Source organism: Haemorhous mexicanus, chromosome 29 (assembly GCF_027477595.1).
Source record: "Haemorhous mexicanus isolate bHaeMex1 chromosome 29, bHaeMex1.pri, whole genome shotgun sequence".
In the NCBI taxonomy this organism is placed as follows: Eukaryota; Metazoa; Chordata; class Aves; order Passeriformes; family Fringillidae; genus Haemorhous; species Haemorhous mexicanus.
This window is the reverse complement of record NC_082369.1, coordinates 4599734-4620357: the sequence shown is the minus strand read 5'-3', so window position 1 is coordinate 4620357 and position 20624 is coordinate 4599734. Positions and strand designations below refer to the sequence as shown.

General features: G+C 51.9%; 1 protein-coding gene across 3 annotated transcripts; it reads left to right on the top strand.

Annotated features, from left to right (window-relative positions):
• The first annotated feature begins 126 nt into the window (after positions 1-126).
• Positions 127-19663, top strand: LOC132339610 (uncharacterized protein KIAA1958 homolog). 3 transcript variants are annotated; one of them, XM_059869950.1, is made up of 6 exons: positions 127-301; positions 8840-8920; positions 15103-15187; positions 15379-16275; positions 16381-16549; positions 18113-19663. In XM_059869950.1, exons 3-6 carry the CDS (start codon positions 15185-15187, stop codon positions 18955-18957), a joined length of 1914 nt encoding a protein of 637 aa, XP_059725933.1. In that variant the 5' UTR covers positions 127-301; positions 8840-8920; positions 15103-15184; the 3' UTR covers positions 18958-19663. The 3 variants fall into 3 exon arrangements, with proteins under 3 accessions (XP_059725933.1, XP_059725932.1, XP_059725934.1); XM_059869949.1 differs by having other exon boundaries at positions 15379-16549; XM_059869951.1 differs by lacking the exon at positions 15103-15187 and having other exon boundaries at positions 15379-16549.
• The last annotated feature ends 961 nt before the right edge of the window (positions 19664-20624 follow it).

The window sequence follows — 20624 nt, the reverse complement described above, 5'->3', positions numbered from 1 at the left end:
GAGGCTGGGATGACGCCCGGAGCCGCCATCATGATTGGGGGCAGGGCCTGGGAGGCACGGTGCTGGGCGCCATCTTGGGTACGGGCAAGCGGCTCCCCCGTGTGCACGTTGTGGCCGCCATGTTGGGGGCGGGCAGGGAAGCCACGTGCCGCCGCCATCCCGGGTCAGGGGTGTCCGTCCGCCGTGCCCCTCGCGGGTGGCGCCGCGCCCAGGGGCTTGCTTAAAGTACAGGAGTGTGTGTGATCGCAGTTAATGTCTTAAGGATAAAGATTACCAGAGGGTGAGAGAGAGATCTTGTGAGGTAAGACGTTAAGCGTACCTGCCCGTCTGGGGCTCAGGTACTTTTGTGACATTTTGCTGCCCAGCCCTGGCACATCAGGGACACTTCAGTGCAGAGTTAGATCGGCTTATCTCACTCTTAATGTCGGTCACTGCCTGTAGGCCCCGTTTGTGCAGGGCTTCGTGTATATTCCAGGGATTTGGGGCTTGTCAAGCCTCTGGAAGATTCACTTTGGAAGTGCTGGGCCACCGAGTGCGGTGGCTTTGTGTGAGATCCTTCTGTGGCTCCTGCAGGGTGACCAGGGACCCTCGGATCGTCCCCAGCACTGCTCCATGGATGAAACACTGTTTAAATGCAGTATTTGCTCCCTGGGAATTCCAGTTGCCCATTCTCCGAGCCTCACTTGCCGTGCCCCATGGAGATTAAGTGCTCAGTTTCTAGCTAATTGCTGGTTCTGCCCTCAGCCAGGCTCCTCTGTCCTGCCAGCCTTCCCACGCAGGGATTTTCTGTGAATATATTTGGTGGTTTTGCCAGTGATAACCTGTAGAACACCAACACCTGGGCTATGACACGGCTGTGTATGTAAGGACTCAGAAAATTATTTTAAAAATAAGAGTGCAAATGAAATCCCTGGGCAGTGCTTCTGCTTTGTGTCAGGCAACTCTGGCAGGTACAGACATGCATTTTGTGTTCTCGTATGTCTCTCAAGTGCACACTTGACACGTGAATAGGGAAGAATTTAGAAGTGGAGTGGTCTGTTTTCTCCCAAACACGTGTTGCTGTGCCAGGTTCTCTGGTCAGAGCCCTCATTTCTCACTGGGGCAGTGCTCAGGGGTTTCAGTGGCCAGGATCAGACATCTCCTGCCTGCCTCACTCTCATCACTCTCTGAAATGCAGGAGCTTTCCTTGGCCTTGCATTTTCCAGAAGCTGGGAACTCTGATTCCCGAATCTTTGGGTTACTGGGCTTCCAGTTTGGCTCCTGTGGAGTTTAAAACTGAGGAAAAGTCTGTTCTGACCTGTTGCTGAAGGCAACTAAACCCATCTGAAAGCTCTGGCTTCTGCATATGAAAGGCTCAGCTCCTGCCTCAGATAAGAGATTTACAACTTCGATGGGGCAAAGAATGGGAAAAGATGAGATTATAGATCCACTGTAGTCGAGAGCCAGAGAGATAAAGTGATGTGATCAAAGAGAGCAGGAATTTAGCTGCCAACACAAGCTCCCTTGAACTGTGCCTGGTTTAAGGTGTGTTTCTCATGGAGGTGTTTCTTCCATAAGTAAGGAATCCCTTGATGGTAGAGGATGCTGTGGAGATAGAATCCTTTTTTTTTTGTTTCCAGTGTGGGGTATTTCTGTACTCTGAACACCCCACAAAGACTGAAAACATTCATTAACGCTCATTGCTGATCACAGGCCAGGGCCTGATTTTCTGGTAGCTACTGAGATGAGTTTATGGCATGTGCAGTTATTCCAGGTGCTTTTCAGGTATCTTTGGCAGAGTAAACAGGTAAATTCCACCACAGGATTCCTGATTTTCCAAAGGCCTTTCCTCTGCAGGTTTGATCTGACTTGAAAGGCTCTTTAAGGTTTGTGCAAGCTCACCCTGCTTTTCCACAGTCCTTGCAGAAATGATGATTGTGCAATGCTTTATCAGCCATTTTCCTGCAATAGGAAGAGAATTTTTTAGACAGCATCTGCTCAGGTACTAGGAGACTACAAGTGACCAGTGACACTTGTTGTGGTTTTCTTTGAGCCAAAGGGGAAAATGCTTTTAAGAACAAGATTACACTTGATATGAAAACACAGCAGGGAGCAGGACCAGCCCCTGTGTGTCCTTGTGTTTGTTTTGAAAAACAAACCCAGATGAAAATGACCATATTAAAAAAAAAAATAGGAGGGCAAAGGGAAAAAAATGAATCAGCTTCTTTTGTATGATCCTGCAGCAGAGTCCCACGTCCCACCCTGGTTCTGGCTCTGGTTCCTCTGGCCGGGAAGGGCTCTGGGGCACACCCAGCTTATTCCCTTTTTGAGCCCTTCCTGCCTGTGTTATCTCTTGGCATTTAATTCACCAGCAGGGAAGAAAAACTCTCTGAAACAAAACGGACCCTTTCCTGCCTGTTCCTTTTGTATTGTTACAGGGCTCCCCAGCCCCTGTGGGGTCATGGACACTTCTCTTTGCAACCCTGTCCTTCACAAACTGGCAAAACCCTTCCTCTTCCACCCAATGTTTCTGCCAGGGTTTGAAAACCAGAACCCTCCTGAGCAGGGGTGCAGTTCATGAACCCAAACCCCAGGGCACACTGGATACTTCTGCCAGGGTTTAAAAACCAGAACCCTCCTAAATGGGGTCCAGTTCATGAACCCAAACCCCAGGGCACACTGGGTACTGCTGCCAGGGTTTAAAAACCAGAACCCTCTTAAATGGGGTCCAGTTCATGAACCCAAACCCCAGAGCACGCTGGATACTGCTGCCAGGGTTTGAAAACCAGAACCCTCCTGAGCAGGGGTGCAGTTCATGAACCCAAACCCCAGAACACACTGGATACTGCTGCCAGGGTTTAAAAACCAGAACCCTCCTAAATGGGGTCCAGTTCATGAACCCAAACCCCAGGGCACACTGGGTACTGCTGCCAGGGTTTGAAAACCAGAACCCTCCTGAGCAGGGGTGCAGTTCATGAACCCAAACCCCAGGGCACACTGGGTACTGCTGCCAGGGTTTAAAAACCAGAACCCTCCTAAATGGGGTCCAGTTCATGAACCCAAACCCCAGGGCACACTGGATACTGCTACCAGTGAGTTGTTTTCCTGGAAGTTCCTCTCCTGCCTCATTATTCCCAGCAAGGCCCTAAACCAGGGAGCTCTCACAGATAACTGTGCTACCACCTAATCCCCAAAAAAACAGGGAGCAGGGGGTGTCTCCAATCCTTCTGCTTCTCTCTGTGGCTTTTATTTATTTTCAATCCCTCTCAGCGAACACGGTGGTTTTATTTCAAAGTGTATTGGCAGCTTCAGCAGCATCTGATGGTGCCAGAACATTCTTCAGTGCATCGTTCATGATGCCACATCACTGCTCTGGGAATGGTTAGTGCAGGGCAGGGCGGAGCAGGAGAGGAATCTGAGCAGGAGCACAATCCCTGTGGGGTTTGTCAGTCCAGCAGAAACCACCACTGCCTCCCCTCCTCGTGCCTGAGAGAAGGGACCAGGAGAGGGACCCAAAGTGCCTCTGCAGTTGGGGTGCTTGGAGGAGGAGGAGTGGGAGAGCTGGCTGTGTTAGTTCCAGTATCTGGGAGAGGTGCAGCTCGTACCTGCACACACGTGGCTTTCTGAGCAAGACACAGCCTGAATGAGGGGAGTGTTTCTTCCATTGATCCACGAGAGTTTGGCAGCGTGGAGTACTATCAAGGAGTGTTCTGACTGGTGGCTGGTAAATAAATGGGTTTGGAATTGAACTTAATGTGCTGTCAGTAATAAAAAGAAGTGTTTTTGGAGACTGATTTTTTTACAAGGGCTTGCACAGGGGGGAATGACTCTGTGATTCTGTGATTCCTACCCTGTCTATGGGCTCCCTGAGCAGGGTATCTGTGACAGCTCTGCCACCACAGCAACATGAGGCCTCCTGTGCAGGGCCAGAGCTGAGCAGGTGAGAAACACTCTGCAGGGCAGGAGAACTGCACCTGGGCATGGTTTGTGTTGCCATTGCACACCCTGAGTGCCCCTTCTGCAGCTGTGGGTATTTCATGCTGCAAGCACCTACATGAACTTCAGATTTGAAACAGAATCACAAGAGCTCACATTTTACATCTTTCCTTCTTTTAATCCACAACACAAGAGACTTTTCTGTAGTTCTCCATGTTATTTCAGCACTTCCCTGTCCCCACGGCTCCTCCCGATGCTCTGGGCTGACTCATTTCCTGTGCAGGACAGAGCAGCCATTTCCTGGCTGTTCAACAAAGCAGTTTTTTCCCCTCCTAGCTGGGGTTGGAGTGCTGAAGATTAGGCTATGGTTTGATGAATCTGTGGTTTGATTAATCTGTGGTCTGATTATACCCCCTGCAGCTCATCCCAGAGCTGCTGCTCTTCTCCAGAAATCACCTGGCAGCACCTGGGGCTCATGGCAGCCCCTCCTCTCCTGGGCCCCAGGGTCCATGATTTGGACTCTGACATTAAATTCATCACTCTAACAGTGCCATCCTTCCAGTTACTGCAAACCAGATTTTCTCTTCCTTCAACCCATTTCAGCTCATAATAAACAAGATGTTCAAAAAGCACCACAAGGCAAAGCCACTGATCTCACAGCACAGATCAAAGCCAGAAATTTTGATTTATCCCCTAAGTGCTACCAAGGTTGCTTATAGTCATTTGAGGAATCCAGATAAAACCTGTGTTTGTGTTAGACACAAGCTATCAGAAGGCTGGGTTGGTTCCTGTATTGATTCTGTGCCCGTCATTCCAGTCTTTCCCTCCAACCTGTGCTCCCAATTTCCTGAGCCACTTCTTATTCCCATTCCATCCTGTGACTAACTTCTGGACAGCTCTTGGAGCTCAGACATTGCCTGGCCATTGGAACATCTGCCTGAGGTGTCACAGCACTTTTGAGCAGCTTTTTACTACTGGATTTTTAATTATTCTTTTAATCTTATTGGAAAACTTGGACTCATCAGCTTGCCATAGACCTGGAATGTTGGGGAAGAAACCCCCACACAGTAGGGATGCTGCCCTGGAGTCTGAATGGAGCACATGTGGAGGGCTGAGCCCTGAATAATTCATACCTGTAATGATTTATTCATGCCCAAAGCTGGATACCTCCCTGTGACTTTCCATTATCTCAAAGAGAAGGCAAAGGTTCCAATTCCATTCCTCTGTCCCCAGCCTGGTGCCAGCTCCTGTGCTGGACTCAGAGAAGGGGAACTGACATCTCTGCTCAGCAAAAGAGGCAGCTCCTGCCCTTCAGTGCCACAGCTGTGGCCCCTGACACCCAAACTGAAATGTCCTTACACATTTTTCAGAGAAGACAGTGGGTGAGCAAGCAGGTAAAGCTCTTTTCCACGGATACACGGGGAAAGTGAGACCCTGAGGTCACGACGGTTCCATGACAAAAGGTCACTTTCTGAGCATGGAAAGCAGACAGGCCCTGACTTGGTGATGTGACACCATCGAGCTGAGCTCACTCTGCACCAGAAATTGCAGTGTTTCCCACTGTAAAGTTACAGATTCTGACACAGTTGCTGCCACATTGCAGGATGCTTTTCTGCCCTTCCAGAAACCTTGCAGGGAAGCCTGGACAAAGAAACCAGCAGCTCAGACTCATCTCTCCTGCCTCCTCTGTGCTCTCAGAAAATACCATCATGAGGGCTTTACAGGGCCATGCTCTGAGTTCCTGACCTGGGCGAGGATTCTGCAAGACATTCAAATTCCGTCTGTCTAGAAAGGCTGAAAGATGATCCCGTGTTTCAGAGAGTCTCCAGACCCCCAGGCAGCACTGCTCCTCACTGTCTGGTGTGAAATTTCCTAATTGTTTAACCTGCAATCCTGACTTTTTTTGTCCTTGAAATAGGCTCTGCATCAGCATAATTTAAAATGTCAAACAGGCTTGAGAGCCTCTCCAAGTTGCTAAAAATGAATGTGAATTTCCTCCCTGCAGCCTCACTCCGTCTCTCCCTTGCTCTGGCCTCAGCTTTCCCGAGTGCCTGGTTCCAGCCCCTCAGCATAGTTTGCATTCCACTGCCAAGAATGAACATTTATTTATACAAACAACCCTTCTTCCAAGCACATCTCCCTCTATCCCAGGGCAGGCAAGTAAATGCTCGTCTGTCCATAGCTCCAGCTCTGCATTTCCTTCTTGCTTTAGTCAGGGGTTTGTTTGCAGGGAAAGCTGAGTGCCATTCTGTTGCTTCCCTGTGCCCAGCAATGGCCTGAGAAGCTCCTTCCCTTCCTTACAGTGATTTGATTTTGTGACCCTCTTAAGGATAATGCCAATTTCCTGACCAGCCTCTCAAGGGGGCTCAGCAACTATTTCCAGAGCTGGAAGCTGGGGGGCTCTGCAGGACTTTGAGAGCACTCAGCCCCCCAGATCTGCTTCTCTCCCAGCATGCCATAACCTGGTGTTCCCAGTTTACCAGTGCTGTACTGGTTCTCCCAGCAGTGCAGGTGGAGCTCAGAGGGAAGTGGAGCAGTGCTGCAGGGCCGAGGGGAGGCAGGTGCAGCTCATGCATTATTGCTGCAGCTCCCCATCGCTCACCTGCCAGGCTCTGTGATTGTTCCTGAAACCTTAGCTCTGCCCCTCTGTCCACAGGTGTCTCCTGTTGCATCTGCCATTCAAATGGATATGGCACAGATGCCAGATGATTCCAGACAGGAGAATGCCCCAGTCTGAGCACAGGTCATTTAAATGAGAAAGGGCCCTGACAGAGAGGCACCTGCAGAGCATCTAGGGATGCTCCCTCGGGTGTGGAGCCTGCCTGCTGCTTGCTTCCTGCTGTAAACACAGGATTTTACAGGTAGAAATTGCAGTAACATTTGAAGAGGTGTCCACAGTATAAAGAGAGGTGTGTGTGTCCCCAGGGCACACAGATCACCCAGGTGTGTGTGCCCCCACCTCGGGCACATGGATCACACAGGTGTGTACAGCCCAGTACTGCCCATGTGTTGCTCCATGTTTGTGTCTGCAGCCCTAATCTCTGCTGTGGTTCCCCTGGAGCTGAGGGGGACACAAGAGACTCCAAAGGCAGAAGGAGCAAGAGGACAGGAGGGATTGCCCAAATCCTGCTCCCCCTTTCCCCAGATCCTGTGTTTTGGTGCCACACATGGCAGTTCAGGAGCCTCGGCTGTGCAGCTTGTTTCCACACTGAGTCAAGAACAAAGATGTCCCAACACAGCTGGCTCAGAGAGGATGGGGACAGCCATGCTCTGTGCCCAGAGAGGATGGGGACAGCCATGCTCTGTGCCCTCCACGAGCCCCATTGTCATCCCGGCCAAGATCGACATCATTTCCCCAGGGCTGCAGCTCTATTAAACACAAAGCTTCAAATTATTTCCTACTTGGATCAAAGATTTGTTTGTTCCAGTGGCACTTAAGTTTAAAAGGCAGTGCTGGGGATGAATGAAACCTTCCCAGAGGCAGCTGCTGAGGCTCAATTGGTTTGTCAGTGCTGTAGTTATGCTGTGGGCATCTCGTGGTTGCTGGCCCATATGTTCCCAAAGGATGTTGTGCAGTGGAACAGCTCAGGGAAGCCTTGCTCTAAGGGGCTTTTGCTTTCGTGGTGTGAAGGTTTGCTCATGCTTCAGATGGTGAAAGTGTTTAGGAATCTCACGTTCTGATGCCAGACTCAAAGCTAAAGCACTCTGGATCAAACTGGGTGGAAGTGTATGAAGGGACACAACAGCCTGTGTGCAGAACTGTGGAACTGGGGGTTTGTAGTCAGGGATCTGGGTGAGCAACCTGCTCCCTAAATGCTGTCTCCTGGTCTGCATTGTACAGCAGATGCTCCTTGTGACAGACAGGAGGTGAAGGAAGCCCTCTGGAGTATGAAATTAAGCATTAAAAGAACATGAAGGCAGGAAGATGCAGCATGTGAAGACAGGGAGAACTGAGAACACTGGCCATGCCAAAGGAACAAAAGAAACTCAATATCCTTTAGAAGTTTTAATATTTAATTGGTGAGCTCTCTGATACCAGGGCAGTGAGTGTGGCAGGCAATGACAGGAGCCCTTGCAAGGGGTGTCTCGTGGGGCCCCAGCATCCCCAAAACACAGGCACAGGGGCTCCTTGTGGGCAGAACCATCAGCTCTGCACCACAGCACTGAATTCCTGGTTTTGGGTAAAAGCAGCATCACCACGGCCCAAAAGAGACTCCCACTGCCTGGCAGCAGGTCTGGAAGTTGGGCATGTGTCACTCCTGGCTCCCTCCTGTGCAGGTACTGCCTGTACCCTCAGCCAGAGGAGCATTTCCATGAGCTCACTCGCTCTCCCTCTGGAGCTAAGTTCCCTCCAGAGGGGCAGTTCAGCTACATTTTCTTACTTGAAGGTCAGGGCTCAAAAAATACATGACAATACTTTATTTATTGAGAAAATACTTTGTTCCATAGTGCAAGATGACAAGTTCCTTCTGCAGCAGGTGGAAGTCAGTTCTCAGAATCCTTCCCTCAGGGACACTTTCAGCTGAGAACTCCAGATCCAAACCACCCATTGGCTCTGGTTTCTCTGGAATCTGTTGAGTGGAGTTGCTTGGTTTGCTCCTCCTCATGCTCTGGGCAGGGTGTTACAGCTGCAGCTCTCCTGGATCCGAGGCCAAGTGTGTTTCTTGTTCAAAGCATCATCCAGCTGTGGGGTTTTTATGTCTAAGGCTCTCAGCTCTGCTCTCAAGAGAGGGGGTGGCAATGAGGAGCCACTCTCTAGATCGTGCCAGTCCTGGTTGCTGCCCCAGGTGGCCACTCAGAGCCCAACAAAGCTGAGGGCTCTCAGGGCAGAGAGCTTTGCTCATGGCTTCCATCCCACCCCAGGGATTGGCAGGTTGCTCTGAGTTCCCTTTCCTAACAAACGCCTGTCTCCCCTCTCTCCTAGGCTGCTCTGTGCCCTGGATGAGATCCTGTCCTTGGGCAGTGCTCTGCTCTGTGGGAGGCTGCCTGCCTGACCTTGGAGCAGGTAAGGGAGACAAGGGCACGGCAAAACAAGGACAGAGTAGGAAATTGAGCAGGAGCCAAGGTTCCAAAGGTGGGAGCCTCTAAGTCTCACAGATGGCATCACCAGGGAGCATAGATGAATGCATTTGTCTGTGGCCAAAACCCTGGGTGCTGCTCAGGGGGATGTTGAACTTGGGGTTCCTTTTGTGCTCCCATGCCAGAGATCCAGCAGGGACTGGAACAAGCCATCCCACAGCCAGGGAGCTTCCCCTCCCCTGCGAGGTACTTTGTTACCAACACTGTTACCAGCAGTGTTTTCTCCTGCCTCCGGGAGCCATTTCCCATCACATCGCAGCAAACCTCTGTAAACACCTGGGGTGCAGAAGTGAACGTGAGCGTTTGCCTGGTGCTGGTGAGACTGGGTCTTGCACCCCAGGCTGAGTCACCTCAATTTCAGAGGCTTTAGACAGGGGTAGGAAGGAGCTGAGGTGTCAGTCACTAAAGATGGTTTGTATTGCAAAAGAAGTAGGTTACCATGTCCTATTGTGAACAATTACATCTAATTACAAGTCACAGATTCACCACAAATACTATTTAACAACAAATTGCTGCCACACTCCAGCCAGAGCGTGCTGGGGGAACGTGAGCTCTGCTCTGTGGGTAGGTGGGACATCAGGGGACAGGGTAGCAGGGGACAGGGTCTGGCTCAGCTCAGGGAGGGGCAGGTGCCCAAAATTCTGTCTGAAATGGGGTGAAATTCTGGCTGCTGTGTCCTGTTCCCAGCAGTGGTGTGTGTGGTTGGATTAGGTTGGATTGGTTCAGTTCAGTTTAGCAGATGCTTGACGAAACACCTTGTGTCACACGATGATTTTAGTTAAACTTTAAAAAGCTGCTCAGAAATGTAAAAAACCGCAATCAACTTCCTGAGAATTAAACGAAAGAGGATTTGTGCCCTCCCCTCACCAGCCCCGGCTCTTCGCTTTGCCTTTTGGTACCGGTGGAGCAGCACGGACCGAGCCCGGCCCGGGGACTCGCTTCTCTGGCCCTGCCGCACCGGTGCTGCGCTTCCCGGGGGGACCCGGCGGGGCCGGGGCGAGCACCGGGGGCTGAGCGCCCCCTGCCGGTACCGGAGCCGAGCTCCCCCTGCCCGTACCGAGCTCCCCCTGCCGGTTCCGAGCTCCCCCTGCCGGTACCGAGCTCCCCCTGCCGGTACCGGAGCCGAGCACCCCCTGCCAGTACCGAGCTCCCCCTGCCGGTACCGGAGCCGAGCTCCCCCTGCCCGTACCGAGCTCCCCCTGCCGGTACCGGAGCCGAGCTGTCCCTGCCGGTACCGGAGCCGAGCACCCCCTGCCGGTACCGAGCTCCTCCTGCCGGTACCGGAGCCGAGCTCCCCCTGCCGGTACCGAGCTCCCCCTGCCGGTACCGGAGCCGAGCTCCCCCTGCCGGTACCGAGCTCCCCCTGCCGGTACCGGAGCCGAGCTCCCCCTGCCGGTACCGAGCTCCCCCTGCCGGTACCGGAGCCGAGCTCCCCCTGCCGGTACCGGGCGGCTCCGGCCGCGGGGAGCAGGAACAAAGGAGTTCCTGTCCCATGTCGTTCCCGGGTGATTGGTGATCCCGGCGCGCTCAGACGCGGCAGAACCGGGAGGACCAGAGGGAGGTACCGGAGCCACCCGGTGCCCGGTGCTTGGTGACAAACCCCGAGAGCAGCGGGTGAAGCAGCGATGGGGCCTTCTGCCCTCCCAGCAGCTCGTGGGCAGGGCGAGGGGACAGACAGATCGCTGTCACACGAGTGGCGGTGGGGGACACGGTGGGGGACACGTCAATCCCCACGGTAACGTCTCTGTCCTTATCTGTCACCATTTGCTGGTGGAATCGTGGGGCCGGGCCTGCCAGCTGTCCCCAGGGCACTGGCACAGGTGTGAGGTGCCCCCAGGTGTGTGAGGTGCTCTCAAACTCCACCTTGACACTGTGACAGTGACACTGCAGCATTTCCTGCCCAGGTCACAGATTTGGCCATTGCTGATTGCAGCTTTTCAACTTCCTCCTGGGAAATAAAACGTGAGCTCCTATTAATAGAAGTTCATGGTTTCCAATGAATTTTTTCCCCTTCACTCAGGCTGGTTTGGTGGCTGATCCCTGTTTGGTGGGCCAGGCAGTGCTGTGCCAGCTGCCTGTGGCTTTTATTAGATTTTTGGATTTATTTGGATTTTTCAGAGGCCTGGATTTAGTGCTCATAGTTGCATCCCAGGCCAGTGGCTCCGGAACGCAGCCCCTCAGGAGCAGAGATAATTAGAACTTGTGGAAAAAGTGGTATCCGAGACTTTGAACAAAAAAAGTCTTGTTTAAGGAATGTGGTGCTGGAGGGCAGTGTTTGCCAGCAGGGTTTGTCTCCCTCTTGGAGCTGGTGCCTGCAGTCAGATCCTGCCCTCTAAGACACTCCGTGTGGGATTTTCTGGGAGCCTCTCTCAAAATGGAGGCATGGTGCCCTGTAGCAAGTACAGGATGTATCCTGGGAATTGTATTTCTGCAAGCAGGGCAGGAGGGGCTGCTGGAAGGATGTGGGGTAGCAGGAAGAGAGCTGAAGAGGTGCTCAGAAGATTCTTGTACAGGGCAGATGAGGAGGCAAACAAACAACCAGAGAACAGGAAAACCGATGTGTTAGGAAATGATGGATCCATCCCCCGGGCTCCTGCTGAGGAGGGTGGGACAAGCTCCATGATTTCTGGCAGCCATGAGCTGCAGCTGCTCCACTCAGCTCCTGTGCTGCAGCCAGATGTGTTGGAGTGCAGCTTCAGCCCTTCCTGGCCTGACACAGCCCCAGCAGTGCCTCCATGCTCTGGCAATGCCCCACACGTGTGTCTGGGGGCTGTCCCAGGTCCCCTCACCTCCAGGGAGGGTTTCCCAAGGGAGGGGGGAAGGGGGCAGGAGTCAAGTTTAAGCTCTGCTGTTCTGTATCCTGTTGTTTTCCTAGCAGGATTGTTGCAGTTTCCTGCACTGTCTTATCTGGAGCAGGGAAGTCAGAGCTCTCCAGTTCTCTGGCTCTGTGCATGTCCCAGGTTCTAATCTGCAAAACAGGCACTGGAGCCCGTGAGAGACACCAGCCAGGGCTGTCACAGGGCAATGGGACAAGGACAGAGGGGGCAAAGGGCTTTTAGTGCCTCCAAATTAGTGTCTTTATGCAGTGCTCCTGTTTGCACAAGGCTGTGTCTGTTTTATGGGTTCAGGCCTTCAGCACACCTGGGAGGGGGAGAGAGGAAGATCCCAGTGGTGACAATCCCAGGTCACTCTGTGTCTGACAGACCTTACAGGAGGATAAATCTCAGAAAAGTGCTGAGTTTGCTTTCCCCCCCACCAAGGACTCAAAGGACAGACATAAAGTCTTAAACAGAAAAAAAAGCATTTCCATGTTCCAGTCAGCCCAAAGTTCAGTCTCCCCTGTAGTGCTGGAGAGTCTTGTGAAATTACCTGGACACATTTTCTGGAATACTGAGGTAAAATCAGCACCCACAGCACTGAGGCCTGGAAAGCTGTGCAGAGCAGGGCCTGAGAAAGTCAAACATTGTAGATTAAAAAAAAAAACAAACACCAACCAAAAAAAAAAAAAAAACAAAAACAAACAAAACCAACCAAACAAAAAAACCCCAAAAAACAAAAAATAAAAAACCCCACTTACCCACTAACCCCAAAAAAACCCCAAACCAACCAAACAAAAAAACCCAAAAAAAAAACCCAACCCAACTTTTTTTTTTTTTTTCTGTGAGTGAGCCTGAATTCACCTGACTGTAGGTTTTAGCACTAGACTGAATTCCCTGTGGGTTAAAAAAAAAAGAAAATCCTTTACTGTACAGCTCTGGAATGTCCTGTTTTCCTGCAGAAAGGTGTGGGTCCTGTACACAGTGTCCATTATCAGATGGGAGCCTCTCCTGGAAAGAGGATTAACCCACAACATCACTCCCAGCCACACAGACACTGAATCAGGCACAAGGCTCCAAAACAAACCTCAGGCCAAACTCTAAGCCCAGACCCTTCCCCAGGGTTGCTGGAAGCAGGTAAAAACTGTGACAAAGATCAAGATGGATTTTTATTATTCAAAGGGGAGACACCTATGCCAGTTCAGCCTTTGGGGGAAGGACAGTGGTCATTTTTCTCACTCAGCTGTGACTGTGAATCCAGACTGATTCCACTTGCCATTCCTTTGAGGGAATCTCAGCTGCTGGAAATCTGAGGGTCACAGCAGCCTAAGGGGTCTGAACTGAGCACCAGAGCCTGTGCTGGGAACTAAACAGCAAGAGAAGAAAAAAAGGCTTTTCTTTCAAAGAGATCAGGAAGAGGAAGACATGTGCCTGGAGATAAGGGAAGATAAAAGCATTCCATTTGCAGAGGCCTGTGATAGGGATCAAGATGTTCATCTGCCAAGTCAGTAATTTTGTGGCCCTATGACCATTGGGAGCTTCCGTTCCTGTTACCTTTTCCCACACTGACAGAAGGCACCAGATTGTTGGCATGGAAGTTCCTTTGGGTCTGTCTGAATGGTTCAGCCCTTTCAGGGAATTGCACAGGCTGAACTTGAAGATAAAACTCTCTTGTACCTCAGGAGGGGAAATGGTTCTTCCCCAAGTTCAGCTTTAGGGGCTCAGTGGGAGCAGGCTGTGAGCTCCCTGGCCTGGGGAGGTGGGAACAGGTCAAACACCTCTGGGGAGAAGCTTGGGCAGAGCCTGTGAGGGGTCAGGGCAGCTGAAATGGCCACTGGAGGTGACTCCCTGCCCTGTTTGCTGGGGTTCATCAGGAGTGAGCTCACGGGAACAGTAGATCCCATACAAGGCCTTGATTAACATCAGGAGCTCAGATTGCATTTGCTGCTCCCAAAAAGGCTTTTATTGTGTGATTTTTTTGTTAAAGCAGCAGCAGATTTCAGTAAAATATTCTCAGTCAATCCCGCCTTTGCACATTCCACATGCTGGCACGTGCATCAGCCAAGCATTTGGGCTAAAATTATCTGTGCTATCATTAGGAAGGAACATATGGATTGATGGAACCTAGGTGCAGAAAGGAGCTGTGTGCTGTGCTGCAGGCTCACCCTGAAGGGAGCAGTTCCTGGTCAGCTGGCACCTGTGAGAGGTGTGACCTCTTTGGGCAGGAGAGCCAGTGTGTTGGGCTGGTGCTGGCTGGGCACTGAGGGCACTGGGCAGGGCACTGGGCACTGAGGGCACTGGGCACTCACAGCTGTCCTGCCCCTGTGCTGCTGCCTTCACCCTCTGGCTGCCAGGCTCCTGAGATACATCCCTGTGCACAAGCACCATGTTCATGGATTGCAGAGCAGCCCTACAGCTGGGATGGGCTTCTCCCATGTTGTCCAGCTCTCTGGGAGAGCAGGAGCCCTGGGGCTGGAGCTCCTGTGCCTGCTCAGGTGGGCTCAGGTGTGTTCTCAGCAGCACGTGCTCACAGACTGCCAGCCAGGGCCTGTTCTCCCCAAAAGCTGAGCTCTGTGTAGCCAGAACTGCTCAAAAGAACTGCTCAAAGAACCACTTTAGACAAGGTTCCCATGTCCAGTGTTTTCAGCCTTGCCTCTTTTCCCACCACGGATTGCAAAGCTTTTAATTAATCATGGTCTGAGATGTGAGCGTGTGGTGTCAATGATGGCTCCTGGGCTGCCCTGGTGCTGAGGGCATGCTACATGTCCCCTGTGACACAGGAATGACTTCCAGGCTGCTGCATGGAGCCTTCCAGACAGATGGGAGAGTTTCAGATTTAGTCTCTAATATAAATACAAGTTGCATGTGCAAGTCCTTCAGTTGGGAAGCTGCCTCTTGTTACTGTTTGCAAAGTCAGAGCATGTCAGGCTGAAGCAGCCTCACTATTCCTTGTTCTCTCTCTGCAGTTCAGCACTTGGAGACACAGAGCTTGCCAACCCCAGAACGCTGAAGGAATGGCTTGCAGAGTTCAGTTTGTAAAATTCTATTTTCAGTGTTTATATTTAGTTTCCGTTTCGTTGGTGTTGCACAGGCTGATCCTGCAAATATTTACCCCAGGCAGGTTTTGTGTGTGGAGTTCCTGGGAGTGCAGTGGGAGCTCAGCCCAGGGAGGGCACAGGCCTGCAGTGGGCTGAGCATGGAGAAATTCAGTTGCATCTCCTGGTCAGGGTTTTATATATATACATAAACACTTGTCCATGTATATAGCACACACGTGTGATGATCCTTTCAGGTTCTGAGAGAGAAAAGCCATTCAAAGCATCACTTACTGATCCCCACCTGAGAGAAGGCTCAGTGAGACAGAAAGCAGCAGCATGGTGAGTGTTCTGTTATGGAATAAATGATAGCATAGACAAGAAAGAAAGAACAAATTGATTTTTAAAAGGAGTCCTGAGATGAGATTGCCTACAGGTCTACAATTATTGCACTGTTGGGGAGGGACATAAACAGCCCCAGACTGCTCTTGTCTGCTTCTCTCTCACTCCTGTTCTCTCCAACACCTTTACAGAGTGAGAGCACCAGTGACAGAGAGTGCAGCAGTACCAGTTCCCTTCAAGGAGATCTCTCCAACCTTGTGATCTGGGCACACACTCATGGGACCATATGCAATCAGATCCCAGGCCTGGAATTTATGCAGAACACAGATTATGTGAGCAGTGACAATGCTGTGCTGTGGATGTGCAGAGCTGGACATGCCTATCACTGGCACTGTGGGAAGTCACACAACACAGGTGAAGAAGTGACTGAGGCTGTAGGAGGGAGAAAGAGGCTCCTGTCTTCTGAGTCTTTGGCAAGAGAATCCAGCTTTGAGGAAAAGAAGGTCAAACTGACCCCATCATCTTTTGAGATGGATCAAGAAGATTGTGGGAGCACAGGGTCATGTGGCAGATCCCAAGGGGTCACTGAGCAGAAGGCTGACAGCCCCTGCAAAAGGAATAATGAGCCCAAGGGGAGTCAAAACACCAGGAAACCCAGAACATCATTCTCTGCAGCAGAGCAGCACTTCTCCATGTCTGGTAGTAGAGTCCAGACTGGTGAACAGGATGTAAAGTCCAAAAGCTACAAACGCGTGGAGATCATCATCTCTGATGAAGAGCACAGTGAGGCAGATGAAGACAACAAAGGAGACAGAATCAGCCAGGATAATGTGTCAGAGCCATCTGCTGAGAAGTTGCAGATGCACCACTGCCAGAAGATGGCATTGCACCAGCCAACAGCCTCCCAAAAAACTGCCTTTGCTCCCCAGGCAAAGCCACCCCTAGCCCGTGCCTACATTATGCAGGCTCCTGTCAGCAACTCGGAGGACCAGAGCAGGAACATCCTGAGGTTGGCTTTTCCCACTGCTGCAGGGCCCATGGCTGAAACTTCTGGAACAAGGAGCCTCCCGGGGTCAGCAGCACCAAAGGTATGTCTCAAACCCCTTCCTGTCCCCAGCACAGAAGCCAAGGCCCAGCTTGAATCACAGCCCTCAGTGATGTTCTTTGAGCTCCAAACCACTGCTGCTTTTCAGCAACATCTCCAGCTGAGCCCTCAAGAGTGTGGCACGCTGGGAATGGGCTCCAGTGGGGATGGTGCTGAGAATGTGGGTGAGGACAGTGAGACATCAGGATCTGGGCAGACACCTTGTTCTTCAGCTTTCCAGAGTCCAGAGAGCCATCCACCTGCAGCCTCAAATGGAGGTAAGACAGTGACAGAGAGTGGAGTTCTGTGCCTGCAGGGGTGTGGGGGTGTTCCATTAATCACTTTCCCAAAATATCCAAGGAGGGTGAGTTCACATCACTGCCAAGATCTGTACTGCAGCATCCAAGTAAATCTCTTGGATTTGGGGCACTCCTCTTTCTGCTTGAGGGGACTACAAAGCCCCCTGCCTAAAGGAATTGGAACTTTTGTAGGGAATGCTCTTCTCTAGGGTACCCAAAGGTGTTCTTGGCTGTGCCCCAGCCCCAACATCCCAGTTTGAATACTTCGGTCTTCCATTTTGCCCAGTACCCCCACACAGTATGTTGGTTGTACTTGAGAGAGTCCCTGTGGGAAACTGGAGCTAGAGCAGGGAACTCAGATCTCAAGAGAAAGAAACAGGGGGAAATAATGCAGAGAAATTGTGGCCAAAGCTCTGGCTGCACCAAGGCCAGTGGCAAAACCTCCCAGTACTGCCAGTGGCAGCAGAGTGTCAGTCCTGCACAGGAAATGCAGGACACCACACACTGCTTTAGTCCTTGCAAGAATTAAGGTTTGTGTATGTGCTGTCCTGCAGCACAGGGGCATGGCCATGTCCTTATGAAGGGCAGAGGTTGCTGAGGCAGCCTTTGGGGTCTGCCTGGGATGTGCTTACAGCACCAGTGCTGGTCCTGAAAAGGCTTAGGGGTTGTTGTTCCTTGTGGAGCCATAACCACACAAACTGCCACAGTTGGGGTTTGGGAGCAGTATTTTACTATTTTCATAACTGACATCATGTGTCATGTGAAGGGACTGGGAATTCTTCTGGGAATGTCTGTAGTAGCTGTTTCTGCCAAGGTAACTGGCTCATGGCTCAGAGGAGGCCTCAGCATTATTGATTCATGAGCTGTTCCTCTCTGCACCTGGAGCAGTCAGGACAAAACAGGCCAAACCCCAAAGCAGTGGGACAGCCATCAGGCTTTCAGGATGACAACTAAGCCTGTAAAAAAGAACCTGGTGCTAAAAGGGTTCTAGGTGTTGGCTCATGAGCCCTTTTCCATCACCCCATCCTCAGCCCTGGACGAGTCACAGGCGAGCAGATGGAGCTTTCCAGCAATCCAAAGAATTCATTTCTCATGCTACATCGAACTAGGTAGATGTGGGATTGCCATGGCAACTTGAGAGAGAGCCCAACTGGAATCCTGGCAATCCTTTAAACAAAATCATAGTAGACTTTTACTCACCTGTTTGTTCTCCCTCACCTTCCACCCCAACCTTTGGTTCATGCTGTCATTTCACAGTGAAAGCGAAGTTTCCCTGTATGGCAGTGAGCATACAGTGAGCAGCTGCCAAAGGAGAGGGAGCATGAAGGAGCCCAACTTTCCCTGGAGAGCTGGGCACTGTTGGGTTGTGCTGTCTTGTGGAAAACACAAATATGACCTACAGTTCTAGGGGAAGGGATCTGGGAGAGTCCTGTCCTCTCTGAATGGCTTCCAAAAGGCAGATAGACACTATCCTGTATTTCCTTGTGGTTTACTGATCTTTGTGGATTCTTCCAGTCCACAAATCTGTGTCTTGTCTTTTAGATGTGCTGAAGAATCAGGAGAAAAAGAAAAGCTATACCACTGGAGACATAAAAGTGTTTGAAGATTGGCTGAAGGGGCACCACCCCTCCGAGACACGCAGGATCCACATGCTGCCTCCTGCAGACCTCGACCACTACCTGGTGTCCTTCTTCAGCTCTGCCAAGAAACTGAATGGCAAGGATTTTTCTGCCAGTTCCTTAACCATCTTCCGGTGCAACATCAACAGGTACCTCCTGGACTACAACTACCAGTACAGCATATTGAGAGGGCCAGAGTTCAAGGCCTCTCAGGAAGCCTATAAATTAAAGCATTGGTGTCTGTTTCAAAAGAAGGAGAAAGGGTGGAATGTTGTGGAGAACCTGACAGGTGAAGATGTGAAAAACCTTCTTGAGAAGGGAATTTTAAGCAAGACAGACCCTCAGGGCTTGTTGCACCTCATTTTCACCAACCTCATTAGGGGGTTTGGGGCAAGCACGCACCACGAGGCCCACCAGCTGTACTGGGGACAGGTGGTGCTGAGGAAGACCAGAGGAGAGGGGGAGTACTTGGAGTGGAGGGATGATCTGAGCCCTGAGGGAAATGGAAGGGAGCTGAACCCACAACTCTTTGCCAAGCCTGAGGATCCAGAGAGCTGCCCAGTTGCCAGTTACAAGGAGTATGCCAGGAGGAGGCCAGCAGAGATGCTGGATGACAACCACCCTCTTTACCTGTCTCCCAGGTCACTGAGCTCTGTCTGGGACCAAGTGTGGTACAGCAGGAAGGCACTGTCAAAAGCCAAAATTGATAATATTTTGAAAGTTATAACCCAGGAAGTCAGAGGAGCAGTAAGGAAGACCAAGAAATAGGGGTGTCCCTTCAGCTTTGCCCCTTCAACCACTCCAAGGCTGCTGAGAAACACAATCCTACTGCAATATTTGGTGTAGGTTGAGAACAGACATCCTTCTGCTGGGCTTCACCTTGGCACTGAAGGTACCTACAGATCTGCAGCACTTTGGCTTTCAGGGAAGTTCCTTTGTTGTTGTTTCTGTTACTGGAACTGATAATTCAAGGAGTTAATGAGAGTCTTCAGTTTCACATTTGCCAAACGAGTTAATGTTCTACCACACGGTCAGTGCTGTCAGAAACCACCACTGCTGATACAGAGAGGGCTTGGGGGTGGCAGAGCCTGGCCAGGAGCATCAGCTGCACCCACATTTTGAGACTGACACCCCACACAGCTCAGCCTGTGGGGAAGGATGAGCAGCAGGAGAGTGGTGATGCTGCCAATCCCAACCTTGCAGGAACGCTTCTGACAAGGTTCAGTTCATTTCCCTTAGGGGAAGATTTGTAGACTGAAGAAGTTGTGGCTGTTTTAAGAAGTTAAGTGTTTGACAATGTTGAAAGGTTTTATGGTAAGTGGTTTCCCTGGAGTGCAAAACACAACTCCACAAAGGCACTGGGAGGTGTGCTCAGCTCTGCTCAGCTGCCCCAGCACTCTTTAGTGCCTCTTACAGCTCAGCCAGGTTTTTGGTTGCATTGTTGGCAGAGCCAAATAAAAGAGCCTTTAATTCAGTCCTGTCTGTCTGTGTCTGAACAGCAGGTGATGCTTTCCTGGAACACTGCTGTGTTCTCTGTTGTGCTCAGTCTCTCCTGCTCCCAGCCCAGTGGCACAGAGCTTTGGGCCCTTTGAAGCCCCAGGAGCCACTCCCATGGTGTCAAACGAAGCCTTGGGGGTCAAGCTCTTTGTCCCACTTGATCCCATCCAACCAATTGGACATCAAGAAGTAACTTCAGGACGTTTGAGACATAAAACCAGACAAACTCCCCAGGTGCTGGAGGGTGTCTGCTGCCTCCTCTTGTGCTTTGGAGCACCGGTGGCATCACCGTGACACCAGACTGAGAGCTGTCCCGAGGGTCCCGCCAGTCCCGGGGGACCCAGTCACAGTCACACCTCTGCTCCCCGCTTCCCCCAGACCCCCAGGCCTCCAGAATCCCCCGGCTCGGGCTCTTTCCTCCCCGTTGCTGGTCGGTTCAGCCCACGCCCAAAGCTCGGGAACGAGCAGCTGCTGACGGGAAGAACGGGTTGCACCATCTGCCAGCTCTGACCTGTCACAGCACCTGGGCACCTCCCCGGGGCTCCACCGGGGAAATCCCCCGTCAGCAGAGTGGGGTCGGTACCGGGGTCTCAGTGGATCCGTACAGGACTCGGTCAGCGCTTGCCGAGGGGTCGGTACCGGGGTCCCCTTGGGTCCGTACCAGCCCCGGTCAGCGCTTGCGGAGGGGCCGGTACCGGGGTCCCGGCGGGTCCGTACCAGCCCCGGTCAGCGCTTGCGGAGGGGCCGGTACCGGGGTCCCGGCGGGTCCGTACCAGCCCCGGTCAGCGCTTGCGGAGGGGTCGGTACCGGGGTCCCGGCGGGTCCGTACCGGAGCCGCGGGCGCTGCCCGGGAGCCCCCTAGCGGGGGCGGGCGGACGGGCACGGGGCGCAGCGCGGTTGGGGTCGAACGGGACTTTTCAAGCCCAGCCGGTGTCACC

What these genes read in the sequence shown, in the direction of transcription:
- LOC132339610 (XM_059869949.1), top strand. An exon ending in ACCTGCAGCCTCAAATGGAG is followed by an intron (nt 16,550 to 18,112) that starts GTAAGACAGTGA and finishes CTTGTCTTTTAG; the next exon opens with ATGTGCTGAAGAATCAGGAG.